Source organism: Palaemon carinicauda, chromosome 18 (genome assembly GCF_036898095.1).
Source record: "Palaemon carinicauda isolate YSFRI2023 chromosome 18, ASM3689809v2, whole genome shotgun sequence".
Taxonomy (NCBI): Eukaryota; Metazoa; Arthropoda; class Malacostraca; order Decapoda; family Palaemonidae; genus Palaemon; species Palaemon carinicauda.
This window is the reverse complement of record NC_090742.1, coordinates 33,586,593-33,612,518: the sequence shown is the minus strand read 5'-3', so window position 1 is coordinate 33,612,518 and position 25,926 is coordinate 33,586,593. Positions and strand designations below refer to the sequence as shown.

At 42.1% G+C, this 25,926-nt stretch overlaps 2 protein-coding genes and 1 non-coding gene across 3 annotated transcripts in view; 1 reads left to right on the top strand and 2 right to left on the bottom strand.

The window, feature by feature from the left end:
• Positions 1-1,630, top strand: part of LOC137657762 (uncharacterized) — a 33,112-nt gene extending 31,482 nt beyond the window's left edge. Inside the window, exon 16 of the mRNA XM_068392254.1 lies at positions 1,114-1,630. Coding sequence (XP_068248355.1) covers positions 1,114-1,284 — 171 coding nt within the window. The 3' untranslated portion in view covers positions 1,285-1,630. The remainder of the gene's footprint in view (positions 1-1,113) is intronic.
• Positions 1,631-1,821: 191 nt separating this feature from the next.
• Positions 1,822-22,553, bottom strand: Bin1 (histone deacetylase complex subunit SAP18). The gene is made up of 4 exons (XM_068392255.1): positions 22,469-22,553; positions 5,015-5,121; positions 2,820-3,014; positions 1,822-2,363 (listed from the first exon to the last, which is right to left on the bottom strand). The coding sequence occupies exons 1-4, from the start codon at positions 22,532-22,534 to the stop codon at positions 2,264-2,266; spliced, it is 468 nt and encodes a 155-aa protein (XP_068248356.1). The 5' UTR covers positions 22,535-22,553; the 3' UTR covers positions 1,822-2,263.
• On the bottom strand, positions 2,522-2,650 carry LOC137658065 (small Cajal body-specific RNA 8). Its single transcript, XR_011047246.1, has one exon. It is a non-coding gene; the product is annotated as a small Cajal body-specific RNA 8 (non-coding RNA).
• Positions 22,554-25,926: the final 3,373 nt, after the last annotated feature.

Below are 25,926 nucleotides of genomic sequence, written 5' to 3'. Positions count from 1 at the left end.
CGAAAGGAATTGTTCTACAAAAAGCTGAAAAGACAACAAATACAATTAGATTCATAAACTAATTGAGACAAAATGTACGGCGTAGCAACCCCACCCACACGGTAAGGAAGCTACCCAGACGTAGTAAAGGTAAAACGTAGTAAAGGGTAAACGACCTCAAGAGAGAGAGAGAGAGAGACCGTAGTCAAACTCGATCGCGACCCATGAAATTACACCGTGGTGGCCTAACTGCAGAGGGCTCCACGAAGATATCGTACACTACACACACAAGCACGAACTCTGAAAAGGAAACTTACTTTTTTCTATGCTCAAATATATACATAAACATGAAAATATGTTTACATATATATTGAGTATAAGAAAAGTAAGTGATTAAGTAAAGACAAAACAAATAATGGCTGCCAAGCTAGGACGAAGACAGGCATGTCTGTACATCGTCTGAGCCAAAGGTGAAGTGAGACATTTCACCGGTGTGTGAGGGGGCAAACTAGCGCGGGGGTAGTAAACCCTCGTTAAAATCTAATGGCTCGTCAATTTCAGCTACGCCGAAAGTAAACCCTATGTAAATAGCGTGGTTTGTATTTCGGTTACGGAACAACTGATTTTTAAAGTTGAAGAATAGCTATGAACTTTAAGAGCCATTGAAATAAATTCCCTTTCTGTACATACTCTAAATTTAGTCTAACTCGAGTTTCAAACCATTTCTTTCAATCAGAGCAAATCGAAGACTACTGCAGCCCAACATCTAACAAAATGTTTTATGGTTAAGTGTGCATATTAATTTAGGGCACATGTTGTTTCATGGTGGAAGACTCATTGAGTAGGGTATAAAATTAACTCAATTGTATTTACATAAGACATGCATAACCATACAGTATATTGTATTATAGATTATATTACTGGAAAAGACTTTGACCTTAACTATGATAAGAAGTTATCAAATCAAGGCTAGGAATGAATTATCTTGATTAGTTTACTGTACTGTACCTTACAATATTTACATAATGAAGTTGATAAGTAGCAAGAACATCAATTTTCTTGTCAGTATTTATTAAGTAAAATATAAGTTTCCTGTGAAAATATTCTCTAATTAGAATGTACCAACTGTTACAGATCATAATATGTGGAGGACCAACAATGAGTATTGCTTGCCTTCATTCACTACGTACCCTTGGATACCCCTCACACAGTGCCTATATATATGGACAATTTGGAGTTGAGCAGATCAAAGCTGTTTATGGCAAGAACGTCCCCTTGTCTGGACATCGATGTGATGATGTGTAGTAAAGATCTAAATCTGCCAAGCGGTATTTTTTAAAATTTCAGTAAATTAATTTTTATATACTGTACAGTATTTTATACCTTTACTGAAGTGTACTCAGTTTATGTACACCCTTCTTGTCTGTTTCTTTATGGGTGTACTGTATATCTTTCTCACTCAAACCAAAACAAAAAGGGTTGTATGTGTTAAAAATGTTTTGTAATTGGCAAAGCAATTTTATTTAAATTTTAATAGATTTTTATTACCTTTCAAACTTGTCTGACTTAGGATATAAATTTCTGAAAGAATGTTACTATGCTGTGTAGTTTCACACTTATCATTATTTGTAATTATACAGGTGGTAAAAAGTGTCTTGATTTGGTATTGAAACCTTCACATTATTCAATGTTTATAGAAAAAGTGAAAGATCCTAACTTAAAGGGTCAATTAGTTCAAAGCATTTACCAAACTGACAACAAAACAGTCTCCATGATTTCATAGATTTAGGCAGGTAAATAACCTCATTCATACCAATACCTGTGGGATAAATGAAATATAAATGCTTAACCCTAGTTTATGGTATAAATTACAATACCAAAGTGTCTACACCAATATCATGCCTATTGCTAGAGTACATAAAAATGTATTCTACAAACATAGAAAAAACTTGTTAAAAAGTACAAGTCCTGACTTTCAAACTAAAAAGATTCATCACAATCATTCATAGTTAATATTCAATATCATCCAGAAAAAAAAAGAAGAAGTAAACTTAATGTATAAAATTTCCTAAATAGTAGTAATAATACAAAATTATACAAGATTATTTTTTTCTAGGTTTTATGACATCTGTTTTGACCAGTAATAAACCTGAACAATTAATATCAATTCAACCATTTAGAAAGAAAATATAAAACTGAAAATACTGTACTGCAATAGTTTTCCCTAAAGCAATACTGTACTGTCATTATCAATATCCATTCTACCATTAGGCAGCAAAGTTACTCAAAAATTCTTAGCCTCTGAATAGTATGGCCGCATACGGCGCTGTGCAGGTCTCTGTGGGCTTATGATAGCAATGTCTAGAAAATCCCCAATTGTAAACCTGGAAAGAAAATAGAATACCTTAGTGGAATTGATATAAAAAAAGATATCCAAAAAGAAAAGGTCTTAAATCAGCTTTCTTTAGAGAGGGCTACAGTCTACTCCTAATACTTTTAAATGACTTGAAATAACAGTAAAAAAAAGAATTAAAATTGTCTCAATTGTTTACCTCGTATCTGTCCATGCTCTGGAACTGTAATAAGCATAGTCATCAGAAGGTATATTTCCTTTATGGGCATCTGTGACAGCATTGCTAAACTTGTAACAAAACTATGCATCCTAGCCCAGGGCTTGCTTCTACAGAAGTCTGGTAAAATTAATTTCCTAGCAAAAATACCTTACAATACTAATTATACAAATCATGCAAAAAAAAAAAAAAAAGTATACAATCTGCAATAAAACAATATAATGTATGAAGGATACTCACTCTTCCTTTGCAAACCACAGGATTACTCACCCACACTGTGATAAGGTTTTGTTGTCATCAAAACTTTTCTGACCAACAACAATAGTGCCTAAATCTCTCATTCTTGGAAGGGGTTTTGACAATTCTGGAACGACTAGACTAAACTCGAACACAGTCCCTCTCCTCTTAGCATCTGAATTCACTTCCTGGACCAACGAACAGATCTCATTCAAGGTAGCATCCATCCTATAGTTTAAATCAAATATACAATATTAGAAGTAGTGTTAATTTACAATGAAGGTAAATCAATTGCAGCTAATATATAAATCACACCATTTGTTTGTAAATTCATTAGTATGACTCCAGAGAAGAGTAACAAAAAGAAATGGAAATGATCAATGACATCTGGAGACTTTGTTATATTTTCCACAACATTCATTGTCTTGAGACAACAAATGATATCCTACACCTGGTAGCCTGACATCTTCCATTGACGATGAGGATATTTTGCTTGCCACAAGCTAAAAAATTTATTTTTTCTTTCTGCATGTATAGCAACAATGTAAAATCAAATAAGTAACAATCTTATTTTCAAGTCTGAGAAGAGTAAAAGCCATCTCCCCTAAATAACCTGACCAAACTTTCCCAGACCAGTTCCTTTTTAAGCATCATTTAGTCATACTACCACCCAAAGGGAGGAGTGGTAATGTTATTTATGTAGTTAAACAACTACTGGCTCCAAAATGTTGGAGCCAGGGAGAGATTTATAGTACTGTATCTGTAAATAGAAAGTGCACCAAATTTCTGTTCTGTTTTAAATGTAAAATATATTTCAGTGAGCATTATTTGATCTGTTTGTGGATATAAATCATATACTGTATAGTGAGAGAAACTTTATAGGGAGAGTATATATTAAACTGAGAAAATGTACATAATCTAAATCACTTATCTGTTATTTACCTATATAAATTTCATTATGTAGAGTTCATACTACTGGAGATTTACAATAGAAATAACAAATAATATGCAGAGAATAATAAGAAATTCGCAGATGTAGGATTTTCTTGAAACATACACCCAAAGCTTGGTGACCATGCTCATGCCTTATTGCAGTCGAACAGGAACCACTCTACTCCGGCAATGGAACTTCAACAAGAACTACATATGTGGCTGGTGAGAACCAAATTTTCCATTATTATCTATAAAGATTTCATATTACTATACACATTTTGTTTCCTGTGTCATGTGCATTTTCTGTTTTTGGAGCACTACAATATTTCAGTATACTTTAAAAAATGACTACGCTCCTTTTGTGGAGGAAGCTTTTGTGGCTTCCTCCACCCCAATACAAACCACTACACTGGGGTTTTGGTCACAAAGGAACACTTGAAACACTCACTGACACTGCAACTCAGAAATCTCCATCCAGGGAACAATGTCAACGCCTGGTAGTCAGGCCCCCCCAAAAATCTTCACTATGGGGCTCATTGGGATGGTAACTATCATGAAGCAAGACAACTTACTCTTCAAGTTCATTGTCTAACTGATTGGAAAAGAAAGAACAACACTCTAAATGGGGAGGAGCTGTTTAAAGTTTCCCCATCACAAAGGTAAACAACATATAGGGGACTTCAAAGGCTTATACTGTATCTTCATCAACATATAGGGGACTTCAAAGGCTTATACTGTATCTTCATAGGAATAAAACTCACTTCAACATTTTTCACAAATGAACATAAGACAAAACAGCCGAGAGAGTATAACAGTATGACCAGTAAGCATTGTGCCAAAGACAATACCCCCTAAGAGAAGGTTTTGCCTGTTCCAAAAAGCAAAACGTGTCGGCCAGTTGCAATACATCATGAAAATGAAACACTGTACAGCTCAGGGATGATAAAAAATGTCTATTGAAAATGCATGTGAATAGTCTAAGCATTTATTATGTATTGTACTGCAATGTAAAGAGGTACTCAAAATTAGTAATGGGCAACTTAAAATCACAAATGTTTCAAGTGATTTCTATTTTTTCTAATTATATAAAACCATGGAGTATACAGTACTCCTATTAAAGGACATAGTTGTGTATCTATGCAGGAACAAATGCATTTGCAGACATCATTCTACCAATCATGGCAGTCTTGACTATGACAACTCAGATTTATCAAAAACTAATCTATTCAATCTACCTAATCATACTTCAAAATTAATAATCATCACTATTCTAAAAATAAGAAAAAAAATCTTACCAAGTATATATCTGTAGTTCATTAGCAGGAACATTGCCTCTACGATATTCATTAATATTACTATGCCGTCCAGAAGAGAGAAAGACCCTCAACAGTAGTGGACATGTCTGAAAAAAAAAAATCTAAAATTAAATCTAACATTTCAATACACAATATTTATTGTGCTATACTGTACATTTGGCAAGTGAAGCTTGGTTGAAAAACTCATAATTAGAGGAAAAGTAGTGAGTTTGTATGATTAACCCTACAATCTCATACCTTAGGAGTTATTGCGACACTAAAATGGCCACTTTTGGCACCCCTCTTTCATTATATTCTTGATTTGTCCCAAAATCTCCCCTTACATGGGGAGGAGGGTGAGATCCAATGAAAAAGTTTAAAATTATAAAAAATACAAAATTGTGAAGGAAGTTTATATATAAGAAACCTTGATGTTATTCTGAGTCGTAGTTATAATAAAATAGAACTAATTGCAGATGGTGCAAATTGTCTTATGGCTGCTAAGAATTTTAATTAGAAACAGCAGTAAAGGCAAAATTTTCTTTTGTCAAATCAAAATGAATAGTGACATTCAGTGGACATCATTAATAAATGTGTGCTTGTACATATAAGAGAGGGTCCTGCAGTGCAATGAAATTTATCATATGACGTGGAGCCTGATACGATGGCCACTCACTATTATTATTATTTCTATTGCTAGCTAAGCTATAACCCTGGTTGGAAAAGCAAGATGCTATAAGCCCAAGGGTTTCAACAGGGAAAAATCGCCCAGTGAGGAAAGGAAATACATAAACGATATGAGAAATAACGAACGAAGAATAATATTAAAAAAACAGTAACATTATCATAACAGATATTTCATATATAAACTATAAAAATATCAAAAATTTTAAGTAATTTTTATTTTTCCTAACATACTTACCGAGAACTACTTTCTTAGGAGTTACCAGTAACCTCCTCTCTACCGACCAGAGTTTTGTGTAGTTTACCCCCACCTCGTTTTCTAAGGAGGCCTACCCCCCGCATTAAGGAATGTGCCCCGAGGGTAGGCTTATCGTAGGTCGATGTCCGGCCGGGTCAGCCTCATCAGTAAGTTCTATTGGATTAGCACAATGCTAGCAAGGGAAGAGAGGCACTCGGGGAAGGAAGGGAGGGCCATTACCCGAAAGTAGTTCTCGGTAAGTATGTTAGGAAAAATAAAAATTACTTAAAATTTTTGATTTGTTCCAACACGAATACTTACCTCGAACTACTTTCTTAGGAGACTTACACTTTAGGAGGCGGGAGTGCTATTCTGACCCCCTGACCCGGGACGTGGAGGCCAAGAGGCCCAGGGATAACGGGACCTACTAGAAAACGGATGTGAGGGTAACTACACAAGAGTTCACGTTAGTGTCTAAGTACTCACCCTTTGAAAAACTTCTTCTGAAGCTCCTTCCAGTAGCGTAGTCGTGAAGAATGTGTTATCCAATGGTATCAGTTGGTACTCCCCGAAGAGGCTAGGAAGCAACTGGGTAGGAGGAAGGAAACCGCACTTGTGCCTACCGGTTGCTAGCCTTGATTGCGCCTGGGGCTTTTACCGTTACACCGCTTGGAGGGCGGAGATGACTGTTCCAATGGAGAACCCGTCTCAGGACTTCCTCGAGTAGTCCTTGAGGTAATGGGCAGTAAAGGTTGACTGGTTCGACCAAGTACCTGCTCGCAGGATCTGACCAACTGCCATGTTTTTCTCAAAGGCTAAGGAGGTGCTCAGGCCCCTGATGTCATGAGGTCGGGGGGTGCCTGGCACTGCTATGCCATCTTCCTTGTAGGCTCTGGCAATAACTTGTCTCAACCAGAAGGAAATGGTGTTCTTGAAAACTTGTTTCTTATTAATACCTGTGGATACGAAGAGGCTCTTGATGCCTGGTCGGAGATGAGCTGTTCTTTCCAGGTACAGTATTTTCTAATTGTCCGTACAGGGCATAATTTTAAATCTTCTGCATTACCCGTCCTAGGGATGGCAGGAATTGAGAAACCTTCGAACTTCGGATCCCAGACTGCTGGGTTCTGAGTCTTAGCCACAAAAGAAGGCACGAACTTGAAGGATACTTCTTTCCACCCCTTCGAATGAGAAATGTCATATGACAGACCATGGATCTCACCCACTCTCTTAGCGGACGCCAAGGCCAGCAAGAAGACGGCCTTGAGGGTGAGATCTCTGTCCACGATATCCTTCAAAGGTTCAAAGGGGGGACGACACAACATCTTCAGGACCTTGGCTAAATCCCACTGGGGCACCCTACTCGCCTGTGGGGGGCAGGACTGCTCGAAACTCTTGACAAGCATCGCTATGTGTCTCGAGGCCCCCAGGTCGATGCCCTTCAGGAGGAAGACTTGGCCTAAGGCGGGCCGAACTCCTTTTATGGCTGGGATTGACATTCCCACCTTGTCTCTAAGAAACACCAGAAAATCTGCTATGTCTGGGACAGAGGCCTTAAGAGGTTTAATGTGCCTCTCAGAGCACCACTTCGTGAAGGAGGCCCACTTAGCCTGGTAGACCGCGGCTGACGACTTTCTCAGGTAAAGAGACATTCTCTTAGCCGTGGACAAAGAATATCCTTCTTTCTTCAGGAGTCGCTCGATAGTCTCCAGGCGTGAAGACGAAGGGAGAGTGGGTTGTCGTGGAGCCTGAAAAAATGAGGTTGATGCAGAAGGTCTGACCTGTCGGGCAGAGGCCACGGTGGTTGACTCGTTAGGTCTTTTAGGTCCGCGAACCACTCTCTCTCCGGCCACCAGGGCGCTACCAAAGTCATCTTTAGGTTTCGGGCTGTCCTTACTCTGTTGAGAACTTGCCTTATCAACGTGAAAGGGGGAAAAGCGTACACATCTAGATTGTCCCACTTGTGCTGAAAGGCGTCTTCTAAGGCTGCTTTCGGGTCTGGCACAGGAGAGCAATATACGGGGAGTTGGGCGTTGAGTTTTGTTGCAAAGAGGTCCATCACCGGGGAACCCCAACGTTGGATGATGAGCTTGGCTACTTCCGGGAGAAGGGACCATTCTGTCCCTACTATCTGGCCTACTCTGCTGAGGCCGTCGGCCAGTACGTTTTTCTTCCCGGGAATGAACCTTGCTAACAATAACACTTGGTTCTCTTCTGCCCAATCTAGGATTTCTATGGTGAGATCGCACAACTCCTTTGACTTCAAGCCTCCTTGTTTCTTTATGTATGCCACTACCGTGGCGTTGTCGCACATCAACGCCACGGTGTTTCCCTTTAGCAGACTCGCGAAGTGTAGGCAAGCCTTCTGGACTGCCTTCAACTCCAGGACATTGATGTGGAGTTCTTTCTCCCCGTCCAACCAGGTCCCTCGTGCTGTTTCGTCGAGGAGATGGGCTCCCCACCCTTGGTTGGAGGCGTCTGTTAACAGTAATAACTCGGGTGGATTGCTCCCGAAGGGCATCCCCTTGAGTGAGTTCGACCGGCAATGCCACCATTCCAGGGAGGGTCTCGTGTTTGGTAGGACTGGGATTAGAACCTGTTGTGAGTCCAGTTGGCACCAGAGGTTCTTCAGGTTCCATTGTATGGCTCTGAGCCTTACCCTCCCTTGGGGAACTAGTTTCTCCAATGAGACCAGGTGACCTATCAGCTTCTGCCAGTCTTTCTCTCTCTTGGGACGCTCTGACAGGAACGGCTGAATGATATTCATGAGGTTTCTTATTCTGTCCTCCGAAGGGAAGGCTTTTCCCAGAAAGGTATCCAATGTCATTCCCAAGTAGTTCATTCTGGTGGATGGGGATAGGTTTGACTTCTTCGGGTTGATTACGATCCCCAGATCCTTGCAAAACTGGAGGAGTTTCATCCCTTGTTCTTCCAAGAGGCCCTTTGAGGCGGAAAGAAGCAACCAGTCGTCCAGGTATCGGATGAGGCGAATGCCTTGTTCGTGAGCCCACACTGAGACAGTCGTGAAGACTCTCGTGAACACCTGGGGCGCTGTTGACAGTTCGAAGCAAAGGGTCCTGAATTGCAGGATCTGGGAGCCCCATTTCACCCGGAGGAACTTTCGACTCGAGGGGTGGATCGGAATTTGGAAGTATGCGTCCTTGAGGTCTATGGTCATCATGTAATCTTTCTCCCTCAAGGACAGCAGGACTGACTGCGGAGTGTCCATTTTGAAGTCCGTCTTCTTGATGAATTTGTTGAGAGCCGACAGATCTATAACCGGTCTCCACCCCCCGTCGCTTTTTCTACCAGGAACAGACGACTGTAGAAACCTGGCCCTGGGAGAAGAACTTCTTCCATGGCGCCCTTCTCTAACATGGAGGACACCTCCTCTTGAAGGGCGGTCCTCTTTAACGGGTCTCTGGGAGCTAGCCATTCCGCCCGGCTGGCCGGGATAAGAGGGGGGGGGGTTCTGTTAAGAACGGAAGTCTGTAGCCCTCCTTTAGTACGGACACTGTCCAAGGCTCTGCTCTGTGAGCCTTCCATGCTTGTCAATGAAGTCTGAGGCATCCCACAACCCGAGGCTTGGGCGGGGATAGGGGGCCTCCCACTCTATCTTTTTCTGGAGGAGCGGCCTGATCGGCCTCTCCTAGAGGCAGAGTAACCCGACCTGAAGGAGCTTGAAGGCGCTGGAGCTCCCCTGCGGGGGGGCTGAGGCGTTGTGGACCAGGAGGAAGAGGGAGCCTCTCTCCTCGTAGTGCTGGGAGAGGCCTGGGAAGTTGCGGCACTATCCGAGACGGACCTCTTGTAGGGCGGTCTCCTCGAAGGCGTAGGTCTGGGGTTGATAGACTCCTTCTTCTTCGAGACCTTCTCCATGATGGCCTCTAGTTCCTTCAGGGGAAACAAGGACTCTCCCCACAAGGGTAAGCTCCGTATGGCCCGCGCTTCCCTGTCTGGTACCTTCCAGGACACCTTCGTCAGTACGGTGTCTCTCTTACGGAGTACCCAGTTAGCCGTCAGGGCGAGCGACTGGTAAGTTAAAAACTTGCTGGTCAGGGTCTGCGGGGTCGAACGAGGATTGTACCCCTACCAAGGTGGAAGCCCACCAGTCCAGCCAAGAGGAGACGTTCACTAAATCTCTCGACATCTCCTCCATCATGGAGGCCTCTGCTGGCGAGAAACAGACCGGGACCGAAGAGGCCCTATCATCTGAGACGCCCTGACTCAGGATGTCGATGGATGACTCCACCTTACAGGGGCCAGGGCGACGCCCTTCTGGCACATATACTTTGCTTTGGGTTCTGAGGCCCTGTAGCAATTTTGAGGAACTCTGGGTTTTGGGGGCTTCGGCATTACTGGCCACCACCTTGTCTACATACTCCTGCCCTAGGACCAGATCTCGGGCTAGAGGCAGCGCTAGAGACGTCTTAGGCTGGGTAGGGATCTGCATAATTCTTAATAGGCTTGACCTCCAGTAATCCTCGTCTGTAGCTGAAGGTTCCTCGATTTTGTGGTGTCTTCTAATAAGGCCAACCACCCTCCTATAGGCCGAGTCCTCCGTTGGTGAACCCTCCCTTCCGTCAGCCGAGGTCTCAGCTTGGGGCCGGGGAGCTGGGTTACCAGGCACGCCGACTGGACGTCTAGCTCTTGGTGCCAGGGGTGCCGTCCTACCGAGGTACTGGATTTCATCTGCGGGGACGTCCGCACCAGGGGCCTGGGTTAACGCAGGCATCGCTGGTTCAGCGGGGACTCTCGTCCGCCCAAGGGCTCTGGGTGCCGAGGATGCGGTTCCCGTGGGCTGACCCGACAGCGGGAACCGTTCCTTCTGACCCGAAGGCCGCACCAGCTGGGCTGGTTCGGCCAGGCCGCCCGACAAGAAGCACGTTTCCCCCCGCTGGGCAGGGTGAACTGGAGGCTTCGAGGACTTATGCCTTCTTGTAGAGTCCTTCCTGCGAGCTAGGTCGCGAGGGTCAAGGTCGTGTTTTGAGGGCGGCATCCTTGGCGAACACTCTCTGGACCGGCGGACCGGGGAACAAAGCACCTTTGAGTCCCGGGGTACGAAGACCCAGTCGCCATCAGGAGACCTACTCCTCCTATACTTACGCCCTGGGGAGCGGGAGCGCTTGCTACTGTACCGGGAGCGCGACCTCGAACGGGAACGCTTGCTCCTGGACCGCTCCCTCCGACGACTGTGTTTTACCCTGACTTCCCCCTCCGACGAGAAATAAACATCCGACGAACCCGACGACACTGAGCTTATCGCATGTCGGCCGGTAGCGGGGACTGCGGGGGACTTCTTCGCGCGTTGAGTGCCCGAGGTCGACGGCTGGAGGAAATCTTCGGGGACTTCCGTGAGGGGGGCCGGGAACGATTCAAAACGCTCCATGCCAGGGAGCCAGGGGTCCAGGGCCACTTCCATCCTTAAGGGTGACCTACCCGGCGTCTTCGGAAGCCTCCAACCGAAGGCATTATTACCCGAAGGTCGTAAGTTCTTCTGGTTGTCTCCGCCTAACGAAGACCCAGAAGCACAGGCCCACGAGGGCGGCGAAGATACAGACACCGCGTTACTACCCCACAAGGGGTCATCGGAGGACGCGTGCCCCCCGAGCACAAGGGCCGACTCTCCGGACGCACTACTGGGTTCTTCACTAGCCCTAGAAGGGCCCGCAATCGGCACTGCACTTACACTAGGTTCCTGGGGAAGGACGCCTTGTTCTTTCTCTACACCAGACTTACCTCGTCCCCTACTCTGTGTAGGGGACGGCGAAACAGAGGCCCCGTCGGACCGCTCACTGGGTGATGGTAGCGGCGAAGTAACACTAGCTTTCCTGGGGGAACGTTTCGCCGACTTTCTATTTTTCGTACCGTACCGTACCCACTGGATATCGCTCCAGTCTACACACTCGGGGCACGTATCTGCTGACGAACAAACCCTTCCCCTACAGGAGGAGCAAAGGGAGTGAGGATCCACTTCAGGCTTGGAGAGGAACGCTCCACACGATTTACCGGCTCAGGCCCCGGACAACGGCGGATTTGCTCCATAATACACACAACGCAAGACACAAGCACGAAGGGAATCAATGAATACATTGGGTAAGCACACGGGTGGAAGGTGAACACACAGGAACACCCGGGAAAAGTACACTGGAAAACACAAGTTACCACGCGGGGAACACGTGGGGCACTAGAACGCACACAAAGGATCGATAGAGAACGAGGGCGACGTGTTTACACGTCGCGACCAGAGAACTTACTGATGAGGCTGACCCGGCCGGACATCGACCTACGATAAGCCTACCCTCGGAGCACATTCCTTAATGCCGGGGGTAGGCCTCCTTAGAAAACGAGGTGGGGGGTAAACTACACAAAACTCTGTTCGGTAGAGAGGAGGTTACTGGTAACTCCTAAGAAAGTAGTTCGAGGTAAGTATTCGTGTTGGAACAAACTTATGTTAGCACGTTCAACATAAAAAACATTTGTTGCAAGTTTGAACTTTTGAAGTTCTACTGATTCAGTTACCCGATTAAGAGGATCATTCCACAACTTGGTCACAGCCGAAACAAAAATGATATTTTGATTATAAAATAAATTTTTGAATATACTTACCCGGTGAATATATAATAGCTGACGTCTCCGACGGCTCGACAGATTCCAAAAACTCGCGAGCGATCGCCATGAAGGTTGCGGGTGTGCCCACCAGCGCCGACTATCGGCCAGATACCGCATATACATGTAAACAGCCTCAGTTCTTCTCATTCCGCTGGGTCTCTATCGGGGAGGAAGGGAGGGCCTATAATTTATATATTCACCGGGTAAGTATATTCAAAAATTTATTTTATAATCAAAATATCATTTTTAAATATTAAACTTAGCCGGTGAATATATAATAGCTGATTCACACCCATGGTGGTGGGTAGAGACCAGTATTAATACAATAAAGGCGTATATGCTTAGAGTTTTTGACAGTTATATCATAACAAAACCCAAATAAACATAGGTACCTGGTAAGGAAGCTGACTCTGACAATTACTCTGCCTTGTTAGTCCGCTTTCCTTACGAAGCCCAGCCATCCTCTCAGGATGCTGAAAGACTCCCAGGAGCTGTTATATCCAGGGCGACAACCCATACAACAGGACCTCATCAAAACCCTTAATCTGGGCGCTCTCAAGAAATGACATTTGACCACCCGCCAAATCAAAAAGGATGCGAAAGGCTTCTTAGCCTTCCGTACAACCCAAAACAAGATTAAAAACATTTCAAGAGAAGATTAAAAGGATATTGGAATTAAGGGAATGTAGTGGTAGAACCCTCACCCACTACTGCACTCGCTGCAACGAATGGACCCAGTGTGTAGCAGTCCTCATAAAGAGTCTGGACGTCTTTTAAGTAAAATGAAGCGAACACCGACTTGCTCCTCCAAAAGGTCGCGTCCATAATACTTCGCAGAGATCTGTTTTGCTTAAAGGCCACGGAAGTTGCTATCGCTCTTACTTCGTGCGTCTTGATCTTAAGCAAGCAACGATCTTTTTCACTTAAGTGAGAATGAGCCTCTCGGATTAAAAATCTAATAAAATACGATAAAGCATTTTTAGACATAGGCAATGAGGGCTTCTTAACTGAGCACCATAAGGCCTCAGATCCACCTCGTAAGGATCTGGTACGAGCTAAATAAAACTTAAGAGCTCTAACTGGGCACAGTACTCTTTCAAGCTCGTTGCCTACAATCTCTGATAGGCAAGGTATATCAAAAGATTTAGGCCAAGGACGAGAAGGCAGTTCATTTTTGGCCAAGAAACCAAGCTGAAGCGAACATGTGGCTTTATCTGTAGAAAAGCCGATGTTTTTACTAAAGGCATGGATCTCACTGACCCTTTTAGCCGAAGCCAAGCACACTAAGAAAAGCGTCTTGAGGGTGAGATCCTTCAGGGAGGCTGAATGTAATGGCTCAAACCTGTCGGACATTAGGAACCTTAGGACCACGTCTAAGTTCCATCCAGGAGTTGCCATACGACGCTCCTTAGAGGTCTCGAAGGACTTAAGGAGATCTTGGAGATCTTTATTATTGGACAGATCTAAGCCTCTATGTCTGAACACAGAAGCCAACATGCTCCTGTAGCCCTTAATAGTGGGAGCAGAGAGGGAGCGAACATTTCTCAGATGCAGGAGAAAATCTGCAATTTGGGCTACAGAGGTACTGGAAGAGGAAATGGATGATAACTTGCACCAGTCTCTAAAGACTTCCCACTTCGACTGGTAGACCTTGATGGTAGATGCTCTCCTAGCTCTCGCAATCGCTTTGGCTGCCTCCTTCGAAAATCCTCGAGCTCTTGAGAGTCTTTCGATAGTCTGAAGGCAGTCAGACGAAGCGCGGGGAGGCTTTGATGAAGACTCCTTACGTGAGGCTGCCGTAAGAGATCGATCCTTAAAGGTAGACTCCTTGGAACGTCTACCAGCCATTGAAGTACCTCTGTGAACCACTCTCTCGCGGGCCAGAGTGGAGCAACCAATGTCAACCTGGTCCCTTCGTGAGAGGTGAACTTCTGCAGCACCTTGTTTAGGATCTTGAAAGGTGGAAAGGCATAAACGTCCAGGTGAGACCAGTTCAGCAGGAAAGCGTCTATGTGGGCTGCCTCTGGATCTGGAACTGGAAAGCAGTAAGTCGAGAGCCTCTTTGTCAGAGAAGTCGCAAAAAGATCTATGGTGGGTTGACCCCATGTCATCCATAGCTTCTCGCACACAGTCTTATGCAACGTCCACTCCATAGAGATGACTTGTCCTCTTCTGCTGAGGCCGTCCGCCAAGACATTCATTTTCCTTGCACAAATCTCGCCAAAGGAGAGATGTTACTTGCCTTAAATGGAGTTCCTTCTGATCCGTGGATCAAAGACCCGAGCATTCCATACTGTCCAGTGGAGCTCCCTAACCCAAATCCGATGTATCGCAAAACAACACATGGTTTGGGTTCTTGATCGCAAGAGAAAGACCTTCTCGAAGTCTGATGTTGCTGTCCCACCAAGTCAGACATGTCTAGACTGAGTTGGAGATTGGGAAAGAGATACTCTCTAAGCCCTTCTCCTTGTTCCAAATGTTTAGGTGAAATTGGAGAGGGCATAGGTTGAGTCTCCCCAGAGAGATAAACTACTCCAGCGATGAAAGAGTTCCCACGAGGCTAGTTCAAACTCTTATAGAGCAACTGTTTTTCTCTTGAAAGTGAAGGACTTTTAACAGAGCTTGTTCCATTCTTGCGGGAGACGAAAAGGACCGAAAAATCAGACACTGTATCTCCATTCCCAAATAAAGAATAGTCTGGGATGGGGTACTGTAAGTTACGACTTCTCTACGTTCACTATGAGACCTAGCTCCTTAGTTAGGTCTAATGTCCATTAGAGGCTCTCCAGACAGCGATATAATGACGACGCCCTGACTAGCCAGTCGTCAAAATAAAGGGAGGCTCTGAATCCTCAAAAAATGTAGAAAGCTTGCTACATTTTGCAAGGGCCTTGTAAAAACAAGAGGAGCAGGAATGAGGTCGAAGTACAGTGCTCGACATTGGTACATTACTTTCCCGTCCACAAACCTCAGATGTTGTTGAAAGTTTGGATGAATCGGGATGTGGAAGTATGCATCCTGAAGGTCGAGAGAGACCATCCAGTCGCCTTCCCTTAATGCTGCCAAGACAGATTTGGTAGTCTTCATCGTGAAGTTTGTCTTGACAATGAACACATTGAGCGCACTTACATCTTAAGTACTCCTGCAGTGAACGTGACTGCCAGATCATTGGAGCCATCCCTGATAGCCTTGTTCCTGCATAGAACGTGGCTGTCAGATCATTGGAGCCATCCCTGATAGCCTTGTTCATGCATGACATAATTGCACAGCAACACTTCAAACGCTCGAAAAAACTCCTAACAGGAGATGGTCTAGCTCTGAAGCCGACCATACAATCTTGAAGCGTCTCATGGCCAGGCGACGGGGAGAGTCTATGAGGCTTGAGAAGTCTCCCTGGGCAGAGGCAGGAACTCCCAAGCCGAGAACTTCTCCCGTGTCATACCAGACGCTCGCTCTATAAGCCAGTTTAAAAGGAGGGAAAGCAAAGGCTGTCTCCCCCAAACTCCTCCTGGTGATCAACCAGTCGCCTAGCAAACGTAAAGCTCTCTTAGAAGAGCGAGAGAGCACTAGCTTAGAAAACAACGGCTTCGAAGTAGCTAGGCCTAGTGTAAACTCTGACGAAGGCGAACGAGGAGCAGCAGTTACAAAATGGTCCGGACAAAGATCCTTAAAAATCAGCATGATTTTTTTAAAGTCCATAGAGGGCTGAGCAGCTTTAGGCTCCTCTCCGTCTGACAAAGTCCCCAAAGGAATATCAGTAGGAGGGGGATCAGCAACTTCCTCATCTGAAGGAACCTCGTCCGACAATTGCCGAGTCTCATGAAAAGGAGAGACCTGCCGCGGTGGCAATGCTTGACAGGCAAAGTCCACACGCAAAGGAGCAGCAGTAGCAGTCAAGGGAGCGACGTCATGTCGCTGCTGAAAGGACTGACCAGCAACAACAATAGGAGTTGATGGACGCTCGACGTCAAGTCGAGACTGCCTTGACTGCCTAGACTGAGCAGTCAAACAACCCTTGACTGCGGTGCTTGACGCTCAACGTCAAAACAAGGCAACTGTAGCTGGTTGGCGAACGTCCTGAACGTCAACACGAGACTGCGGCAGCGGCTGAACGTCAACACGAGGCTGCGGCAGCGGCTAAAAGTCAACATGGGACTGCAGCGAGTGAGGATCCAAGTCACGTGACTGACGTGACAAACTACCGACATCACGTTTCATAACGTCAAAAGGACGAGTAAATGCTCGTTTGGGCGGCTGACGGCCAGAGTCTCGTTTAGCGTGACGGCGACTCGAAAGTGAAGGTTCATCGTGAACCTGCTCAACGTCATACTTCTCCATAAGGGAGGCAAGCTTAGTCTGCATGTCCTGCAGGACAACCCATTTAGGATCAACGGGAGTCGGAACGGGCCGAGACGACGGTAACGTCTGTGTTGGCAAAACATTGCCTTTACCGCGACCCTCGGACCCCGAGTTACGCTTGCGTTTAATAGGCGAACCGTCTTCCGACGACTGCAAAGGGTCAGAGCTGTCCCCATGGCTACAGCCAGGACGCTGGACCTGTCCTGAAGGGACTGACTTTCGCTTAAAGGGTCTAGAAACCTTGCGCCAAGGTTTCTTTTGCGAAAAGTCTTCGGATAACGAGGAGAAACTTCGTCTCTCCTGTCTTATGGCAAGGACGTGCTTGCCGAGCAACGTCTGATACCTTTGAGGGAACGTCTGTTCGTTGGTTTACACTCCTCACTCCCTTAGGTCCTACGACATTCCTTCTCCCTGGTGCATGGGAGCCTGAAAGAGGTCTCGGACTAGGCAAGTGACAAGCACGAACAAACGAACCCTCCGCAACACAGCACATGTTTTCTAGCACTCACTTCACTGATATTGTATTTTTCAATAATTTCACATTAGGCATGAATAAAACTGATATCTACCTGAAGCACGCAATTCTCCCTTACATCAAAAGGTTATAATTGCGAAATGAGTCGTATAATGTAAGCACATTAGTACAAAATGAAACACACATGCAAAAATCAAAAAAACATACAGTATACATATATATCGAATAAAACGGAAATATATAAAGTTAAAAAGGATCAGTAACTGGGGAGGAGACTAACTCTAGTTCATTAAAGACTACGTTTTCAATCTCTCACCGTACAGTGCCTTGGGACGAGAATAAAAACTAAAAACGTTTTATCCTTTCTCCTCGTACAGAGACTTGGGACGAGAGTAAAAAACTGAATCGAGAACAACGTTACTCGCTCCCAAACTCCTTACTTGGGACGAGAATAAAGATCGGATCGTTCTCTCTTTCTCTCTCTCTCTCTCTCTCTCTCTCTCTCTCTCTCTCTCTCTCTCTCTCTCTCTCTCTTGTCACACACAAGAGAATTGCCCACTCACCCTTCGTCAATAAACAGGTTATTTGACCAAAGGAAAAAAACTGAAAGGACTAAGAAATTGAAAATTAACAAGTTCCTTTAAATTAGTATTTAAAACACTTCAGTTTGAAAGAAGAATGAACAAAACGTCAAAATCGATTTACCCTTTCTACAAAGTGAAACCGTGATTCTCTCTTTCTCTATCGTAACGATAGAGCGCAAACTGCGTAGCATAAATAAACCAAACGTTAGTTCATCTTTGAAAAAACAGCACGAAGACTATTCAAAGAATATCTTTCTTAAAATATTTTCTAAAAAATATTCATTTCATAACTCTTACAGAGCAAATGATTTAAACTTAACGAAAATAAAAGTAGAATGGGCTCAACGTTGTTTAACTTCGGTTTCCAAGTTAGGACCGCCTACATCTCGGAGGTAAAGGCCGCATATAAACAAAACATAAAATTTATCTTGATGTTTAGTATAAATGGAAAGCTAATCGAAGAGGCCTAATAAAGGCGGGAGAGATATAAAATATATAGAGGAAAATCTATAATTATCAACAATAATTTATAACGTGATAAAATAATTACTAAAAGCCTAAAACACACTTCCGTACACTGAGGGAAGGGTCGGCCATCTTTACTCTATGGAAAAACCAGAGATAAAAAAGCAAGGGCAAAACACTTTTACTCTTCTTTCAAAAGCATTTCTTTTGAAGATAGTATTGAATAATCCAACACGGCGAAAGCAATAAAACCAAAACCAAGTACTTCACCAATTCGGTAGAAAACTCGAGGTCATAAAGCGAGTGGAATCGACTTGTCGATGAAACCGACAGAGAAGAACTGAGGCTGTTTACATGTATATGCGGTATCTGGCCGATAGTCGGCGCTGGTGGGCACACCCGCAACCTTCATGGCGATCGCTCGCGAGTTTTTGGAATCTGTCGAGCCGTCGGAGACGTCAGCTATTATATATTCACCGGCTAAGTTTAATATTTAAAACTTCTAGAATACTGTGTAATATTGAGCCTCATGGCGGCAAAGGCCTGACTATTAGAATCAACTGCATGCTTAGTACTACGAACAGGATGGAACTGTCTGGGAAGATCTAAATGTAAAGGATGATCAGAATTATGAAAAAACTTATGCAACATGCATAACGAATTAATTGAACGATGGTGCCAGAGATTAACATATAGATACGGAATAAAAAATTTAATATACCGTTAATTCCTGTCCAACAAAAGAGAATCAGCAGTTGAAGACCAGACAGGAGAACAACACTCGAAACAAAGTAGAACGAAAGAATTAAAACACTTCTTCATAAAAGACTGATCACTGAAAATCTTAAGACTTTCTTAAAAACCCAATTTTTTGTGCAATTGAAGAAGACACAGACCTAATGTGTTTCTCAAAAGTAAATATGCTGTCGAAAATCAAACTTAAAATTTTAAAAGTCATACAGAGTTAGAGAAACATTATCAATACTGAGATCTGGATGTTGAGGAGCCACTGGCCTTGACCTACTTTGATAGGGAAACAAACACAAGGGCACCACTTCCCATAACCTAACCTAGGAACCGCATCCTTACCTACAGTACTTACTTCCCGGGGTGCTATGCCCCCTTGCAGCCCCCTTAGACTGCCAAATCCTTAGCTTTCCCTATGGCATGTTGCAATCCTGTTTACTTTCTGACTATCTTCCCTCCTGAAACTGAGGTCTCTGATGCATATCCTTGATAAACCATCCTTAAGGCCCGATTCACACGAGCAAATTGAATCTATGCAGTTTCGAGTTTTGTTTGCATGGATTTTAGTGATGTACTAACTTTGAACTGCTAATCTGCCCGGTGCTGGACAGTTTAGAATACTGTACTTATGGAGTTTATGGAGCCCTTTAGACTGGAGGGTTTTCTCCTCACAGTACTCGTGGCTCACTGTGCTAGAGGGTAAGAACTCCTCTTCTGCTGCTAATTTTCAGTGATTAATATGAATTGTCTTCTCATTACTATTATTAATGTAATACTGATTACTGTATTATTATTCACTGTAATAGGAGAGGTACACTATGAAATGATATTTTACAGAACATCATGATGCATAAAGCACCCTTTTGATTATATACACTAAGACCACTCTCTTCTTTAAGTTTTCCATCTCGAACAAATGCTGACAGACAAGCCTTGCGGAAAACAGCTGCCTGTGTAAAGAGTAAAGACATGCTTTTTGGATATCTTATTTAGCGGAAATATTTCCGTACGGAAAAGATCCGCTCGTGTGAAGTGAGTCTTCAACTTGGTAAGCATGTATTTCCATCTGTTGACCTTATCAATCCTGTTCCAAATACTGAACTGAACTTATAAAAACACACAAGTAATACTTTTCATTTCCTCCAAAAGGAAAAAGGCCATTTGTTGGGGATGATGTTAATAAGCAAATCTTGCTTTAGGTGACTATCAAAGTACTGTACTGTGGAACTTCTTTGAACGTGTCAGAGGAGGAGGAGTTGATATTAAAAGGGGCAGAGCTAGTATAGTAGATGTGGAGACATAAGATTGGTCTAGAAAAAGTCACATGACAGTAAAAACATCTCCAATTGGAGATGGAAAGTGGCTGCCAGTGTTAATAATACAGAAAATGAGAAATCAGTCTTGAAAGACATACTACCTATCAGGGATTTTATGATCTGTTCTTTTGTTATGAGAGATCAAAACAAACTTCACCCAAATACAGGTATAGAACAATAAGAGTAAAAAGGAAATTTGTAACTAAATTAAGTACAGTATTTACTATACTATATTAGTACTGTAGTCACCGACAAAAAGTTATGGGTCTCAAAGTAGTGGATTTGATGGTCATTCCCAGTCTTGTACTATACAGTACTATACTATGATAACATTGTAATACAACCTAACGTACGGTTCCCAATCTAATTTAAGTAGGGATGCCGTGCCTTACTTACCTTACCTATCAAGGGAGGCTAAGGCCCCCTTTGAACCCCCATCCAGGATGCCATGGTCTTATCTTTTTGTTAGCAGATGTGAATCCAAAGTTACCCATTACAGTCTGATGGCCTCAGTTGTGGAAGATGAAGTGATTAAGGGGGCTGGCCGGCTAATGCCGATTTTTAATGACAGGGCTTTGACATTCATGCCACTTAATAAGGTGACTTAGGACATCTCCATACTGCATAGGATTTTTGCCTCTGACCTTCGGTTTTGCAACGCCAGGACGATTTATCCTGAAAATCTGTTTTTCAAATTCTATTTCATCCCTTTATAATTATTACTAAGATCTAGGATTACTACCCTATATAGACCTCCAATACTATGAAGATTTTTTTTTCTAAAAGTAATAGTTTTGCCAGATATGAATTTTTTCATTATGGTAAAAAAAAAATAAACCCTAAAAATCAGAGGAAAAAACTAAAAGAAAAGAAAAAAAATGGAAAAAAGGTTTAATTTCATTGTTTTATACTGTATTTCTAAGTTATATACCAAATTTCAATGCTATATCTTCAAAACTAAGGGAGACTATTGAATTTAAAGGTCAATAAGTATAGTTTTGAGATACAGGCTTTCAAGTTTTTTTTTTCTTTATATTTACAAAGACAATATTAATAAATCCTGATTATTATGAACTCTATGTTCTTTTTTGGGTATCAATAAAAGAAAACAAAATTATTCAGCATAATTTACCCATAAACTAAGATCCATTTGCTCAATATCTTGCTTCTTTTGCTAAGATCCATTCTCTCTCTCCCCCCTTTAGAGAAGTAGGCAAGGACACGGCATGTATGTTAGGTTAGGGGGTTAAGTTTAGGTTAATTGATGTTCCTTTTTAATGAACGCATGAGGAACTGGCCGCTGATATACAAAGGCTCCGTATCATATAATTACCGTTACGGAGACACCCTGAATATCAAGGATATCAATGCTGTTATTATATTTCAGCATGTTTCTTTGATATTCGAGTATCATCACGACACGAAATAAATCATATGATCTTAAAAGTCTTCTTCCTTATACATTTCTATTGATTTAACCACACTTTCAATCGAGAAAACACGAGAAAATGCCCCTTCCGTCCGTGATTGACAGAAAAACGTAAGATATACCCAACTTTTAGTTAACTTGTGGGAGCTTTGACCTCAAACCTTTATAGTTTAAACCCCTTCCCGAGATTCAAAACACGAGAAAATAGTCAATTTAAACACATTTTGTTAATTTGTGGGGTCTACGCTCCCGAACCCCATTGCCATAGTTTACTTCCGCCCATTGAGAAATCTATCTACATTTAGACCCTTTAAATACTTTCGGCATTGGAAATGTTATACGAAACATTGCTAAAATTTACACTTGTAGCTACATTCAAATTACGATTCCTCCTTAAATTATCAGCTTCTATACGGTAAAGTACCGAAACCTGAAGACGGGTTTTCACACAGTTGAAAACTATCTTATTCTAATGTTTCTAGTTAGGTTGTTTATAAATACACTTGAATAAAAATCCAAGCCATTTTAACACTTAAATGCATGCTTACCTTTTCCCTGTCGACTGGTTTGTCCAGTTTTCGTTCTTCAACTTTACTCTCGAGCATGGACGCCATCGTACAGTACTTCACAGATCTGTGAAAATGTTGTTGTACTAGAACTAGAGTGTGCTACAATTTTCTCTTGCGTTGCACCCTTGAAATCTTTGGTACAACCAGGTTTAATTTTTTTTTTTTGGCCCCCAAGAGGATAAATCAGAACATTGACCAATTTAGGGGTTCATTTTATGAAAAAAATTGTATTTATAGCATGTACGGCCCCCCCCCCCCTAAAAAAAAAACGAAAAATACACGAAAAGCAGTAAACTGGTTAAAAAAATATATTTTTGGATGGAACTCCTCTAAAATTGGCACAGCAGTGACAGCACAAAGGTGGCTTTGAAGAATTACCAGTTAATTAAAAGTATGAAAATTGGTGACGCTGATGTTGGGATTGTGCCTGTTGTGAAAAATTTGGGTGTACTGATAGATTGTAATTTGTCAATGAGGGACCAAATAGTGAACACGGTGAAAGTGTGTAACTATCACCTGAGAAACATAGCATTTATTAGAAAATATTTAACAGAGGGCAGTACAAAAATTTTAGTGATGAGTCACGTAATATCAAGGCTTGATTATTGCAATTCTCTGTACTATAAATTGCACTACTACGAAAGCTTCAAAATGTGCAAAACCGGGCGGCTAGACTGATAAAAGGCATTAAACTACGGGAGAGAATAACTCCTATAAGCCTAAATATCTTCGTGATTGCTTGGTCCCCTACCCTTAAGCTACCAGCGCTGCTGTAAGAGTTAGACATGCCGATGACCCACATAGACTATTCGAAATCAGTGTGAACCATACAATAGGAGGAAGAACGTTTAGTTATGCTGAACCGAGACTCTTCAGTCTTCAACGACCTTCCACTTGATGTCAAGAATAGCAAAAATGTGGCAGCTTTCAAGAAAAACCTGTAGACTTATCTTTTTAGAAAGTGTTTTAACAGTGACCTGAAAACTATTAAGCCTGAATACAAATGCTAGCGAAATAACTGATAAGTACAGAGCAAAATATTAACTGGAAAGAAATTATTTTCACACACCAAGGCCCGCCTGAACAGACTTTTTTGTCTGATGGAGGGCGAGAAATAAACCCGTAAAAGTAAGCACTGAAAGTTAAATGAAAGATATCATCATTTCAGTTCAGTTCAGTTGTTGGGCGGAGGGGTTCGCCTTTCCATCGGCACCTCCTTGGTTTTCTTCTTTATTCTAATTCTTTTATTCTCTTCTCTCTTTTTTCCACATTTGATAAATATATTCTTTTCTTTTCTCTAATCCTTCTTTCTTGAACATCACGTTTCCTTTTTATCTTCTTCTTTTCTTCTTCATACGGCTGTTGTAATTCCACTATTTTTCTTCTCTCGTCGCTGAGGTCTGGACTGACTGGACAGTCACGAATGAAATGGGCGAGGTCTTCATTAACTGCCCCACATAGCTTGCATTCTACCCTACCTCCTACTTCATGTCTTTTCCTATAATTTAATTTCAAACAGTTGGCCCTAGCTCTAGACATAATAATAGAATCAGGTTTGTTATCATAAAACATTTCTTCTCCCATTTGTCCTTTTTCTTGTTTGTATATTTTTAAACTATTTTTCTCTTTTATCTCATCCCTCCACTTTTTACCATCTACTTCTCTAATCTTGGCCTTGAGCTCTTCCATTCCCATTCTCCTAAAGGTTCTATCGTTCATTTCCATATCTTTCATCCATTTCCTAGTATCTTTCATCCACCTGTTATTTTCATTTTCTTTCATTTCTTCCAGAATTGTCTTCAGCAAATAATTTCTCTCCTCTTCTATCTGTTTCACAAATCTTAGCCTTCCTCCTGCTATCCTAGTCTTCATTTCGGACATTCCTATCTCTCCCCGTAGTGTTGCTACTGCTGCATATGGTGGTGTTCCCAATTTTTTCTTCCTACTCCGTTTTCAATCTGCTGTGATCTTTTTATTTCACTGTCTGTTATGTTCATTACTGCTGTGTCATACATTATTTTCGGCAAGGCTACATTTTTCCAATATGTTTTCCTATTAGTATTTTGTAGCAGTTTCTCGCAATAATGAGTAGGTTAAGTTGGCTAGCTTTTCTGCCCTTTAACCTACTTATACATATTAAGTGAACGAAAAAAAAATCGTATTTGGAGAAAAGTTGACAAAATCAGCTGTATATTATACATTTCGTGACATACTTTCACCAAACTTGGCATAAAACATTCAAAATAGCAATGATACACATGAATATAACACCACTGGCGTCATATGTCATTGTATTTTGCAATTGTGTGGACTTTAGTCATTGAATAGAAGAAGAAAAATAACAAAAGTTTCAGAATGCAAATTTTCTGATATTACATAAATAAGAAAGATTTTTTTTAAGTTAAATGAAAAACATATCACACATTTTAATAAAACAAAGAATTTTTATCCAATACCTGAAATAAAATATCTTGTTATGCCACATAATAATATCATGTATTATGCCGTTGTACAGAACATCTTGTATTTGGTCCAAGACTAAGAAATGCGTCCCTTACATTTTATATCAGAGTAGAATACAATACTGACAACCACAATAAAAGACATTGAAAATTTTGCCACTCCATGGTTCTTGTGTTACTTTGATTATTTCAGAAATCAGGTTGAATCACAAGAAAGCTAACCATACACGATAGTAGCAAACATCATCTTCATCTCCTCCTACGCCTATTGACTCAAAGGGCCTCAGATAGATTTCGTCAGTCATCTCCATCTTGAGCTTTTAAATCAATACTTCTTCAATCGTCCTCTCCTACTTCATGGTTCATAGTCCTCAGCCACGTACGTCTGGGTCTTCCAACAAACAACAAATTGATAAGAATACTACTACTACAGATTAAGAATACCTTTATGTTTTTTCTATTAGTGAACAAACAGTGATTATTGCATTATGATAGACATTATAGCCATTTCCAAAGTCACAATTTGTGAAATTGATACTAAAACAGTCATAAATACAAAGGTGCAAGTCTGAAGAGGGATACAAGAAAGAATGAACGTCAGACTGAAATGAGTTTTAGATATAACAGAATGGGTCACAGGAAGAATACATGTAGGTGGTCACTAGATTCCTGTTTTAGTGGAGAGAAAGAGTGTCGTTTTTTATATAAAAGCAAGGCGGATTAATTATTACAAGTGTAATTGGATAGGCCATATAGCAATTGGAGTATGGATTTCAGAGATTGAGCTGGATGTGGGGAAATTGGGGTTTGGAGAGTCATTTATTATTATTATTGTTATTATTATTATTATTATTATTATTATTATTATTATTATTATTATTATTATTATTATTATTATTAGCTAAGCGACAACCATACTTGGTAAAAGAAGATGCTGTAGTAAACCAAAGGGCTCCAACATGGAAAATAGCTCAA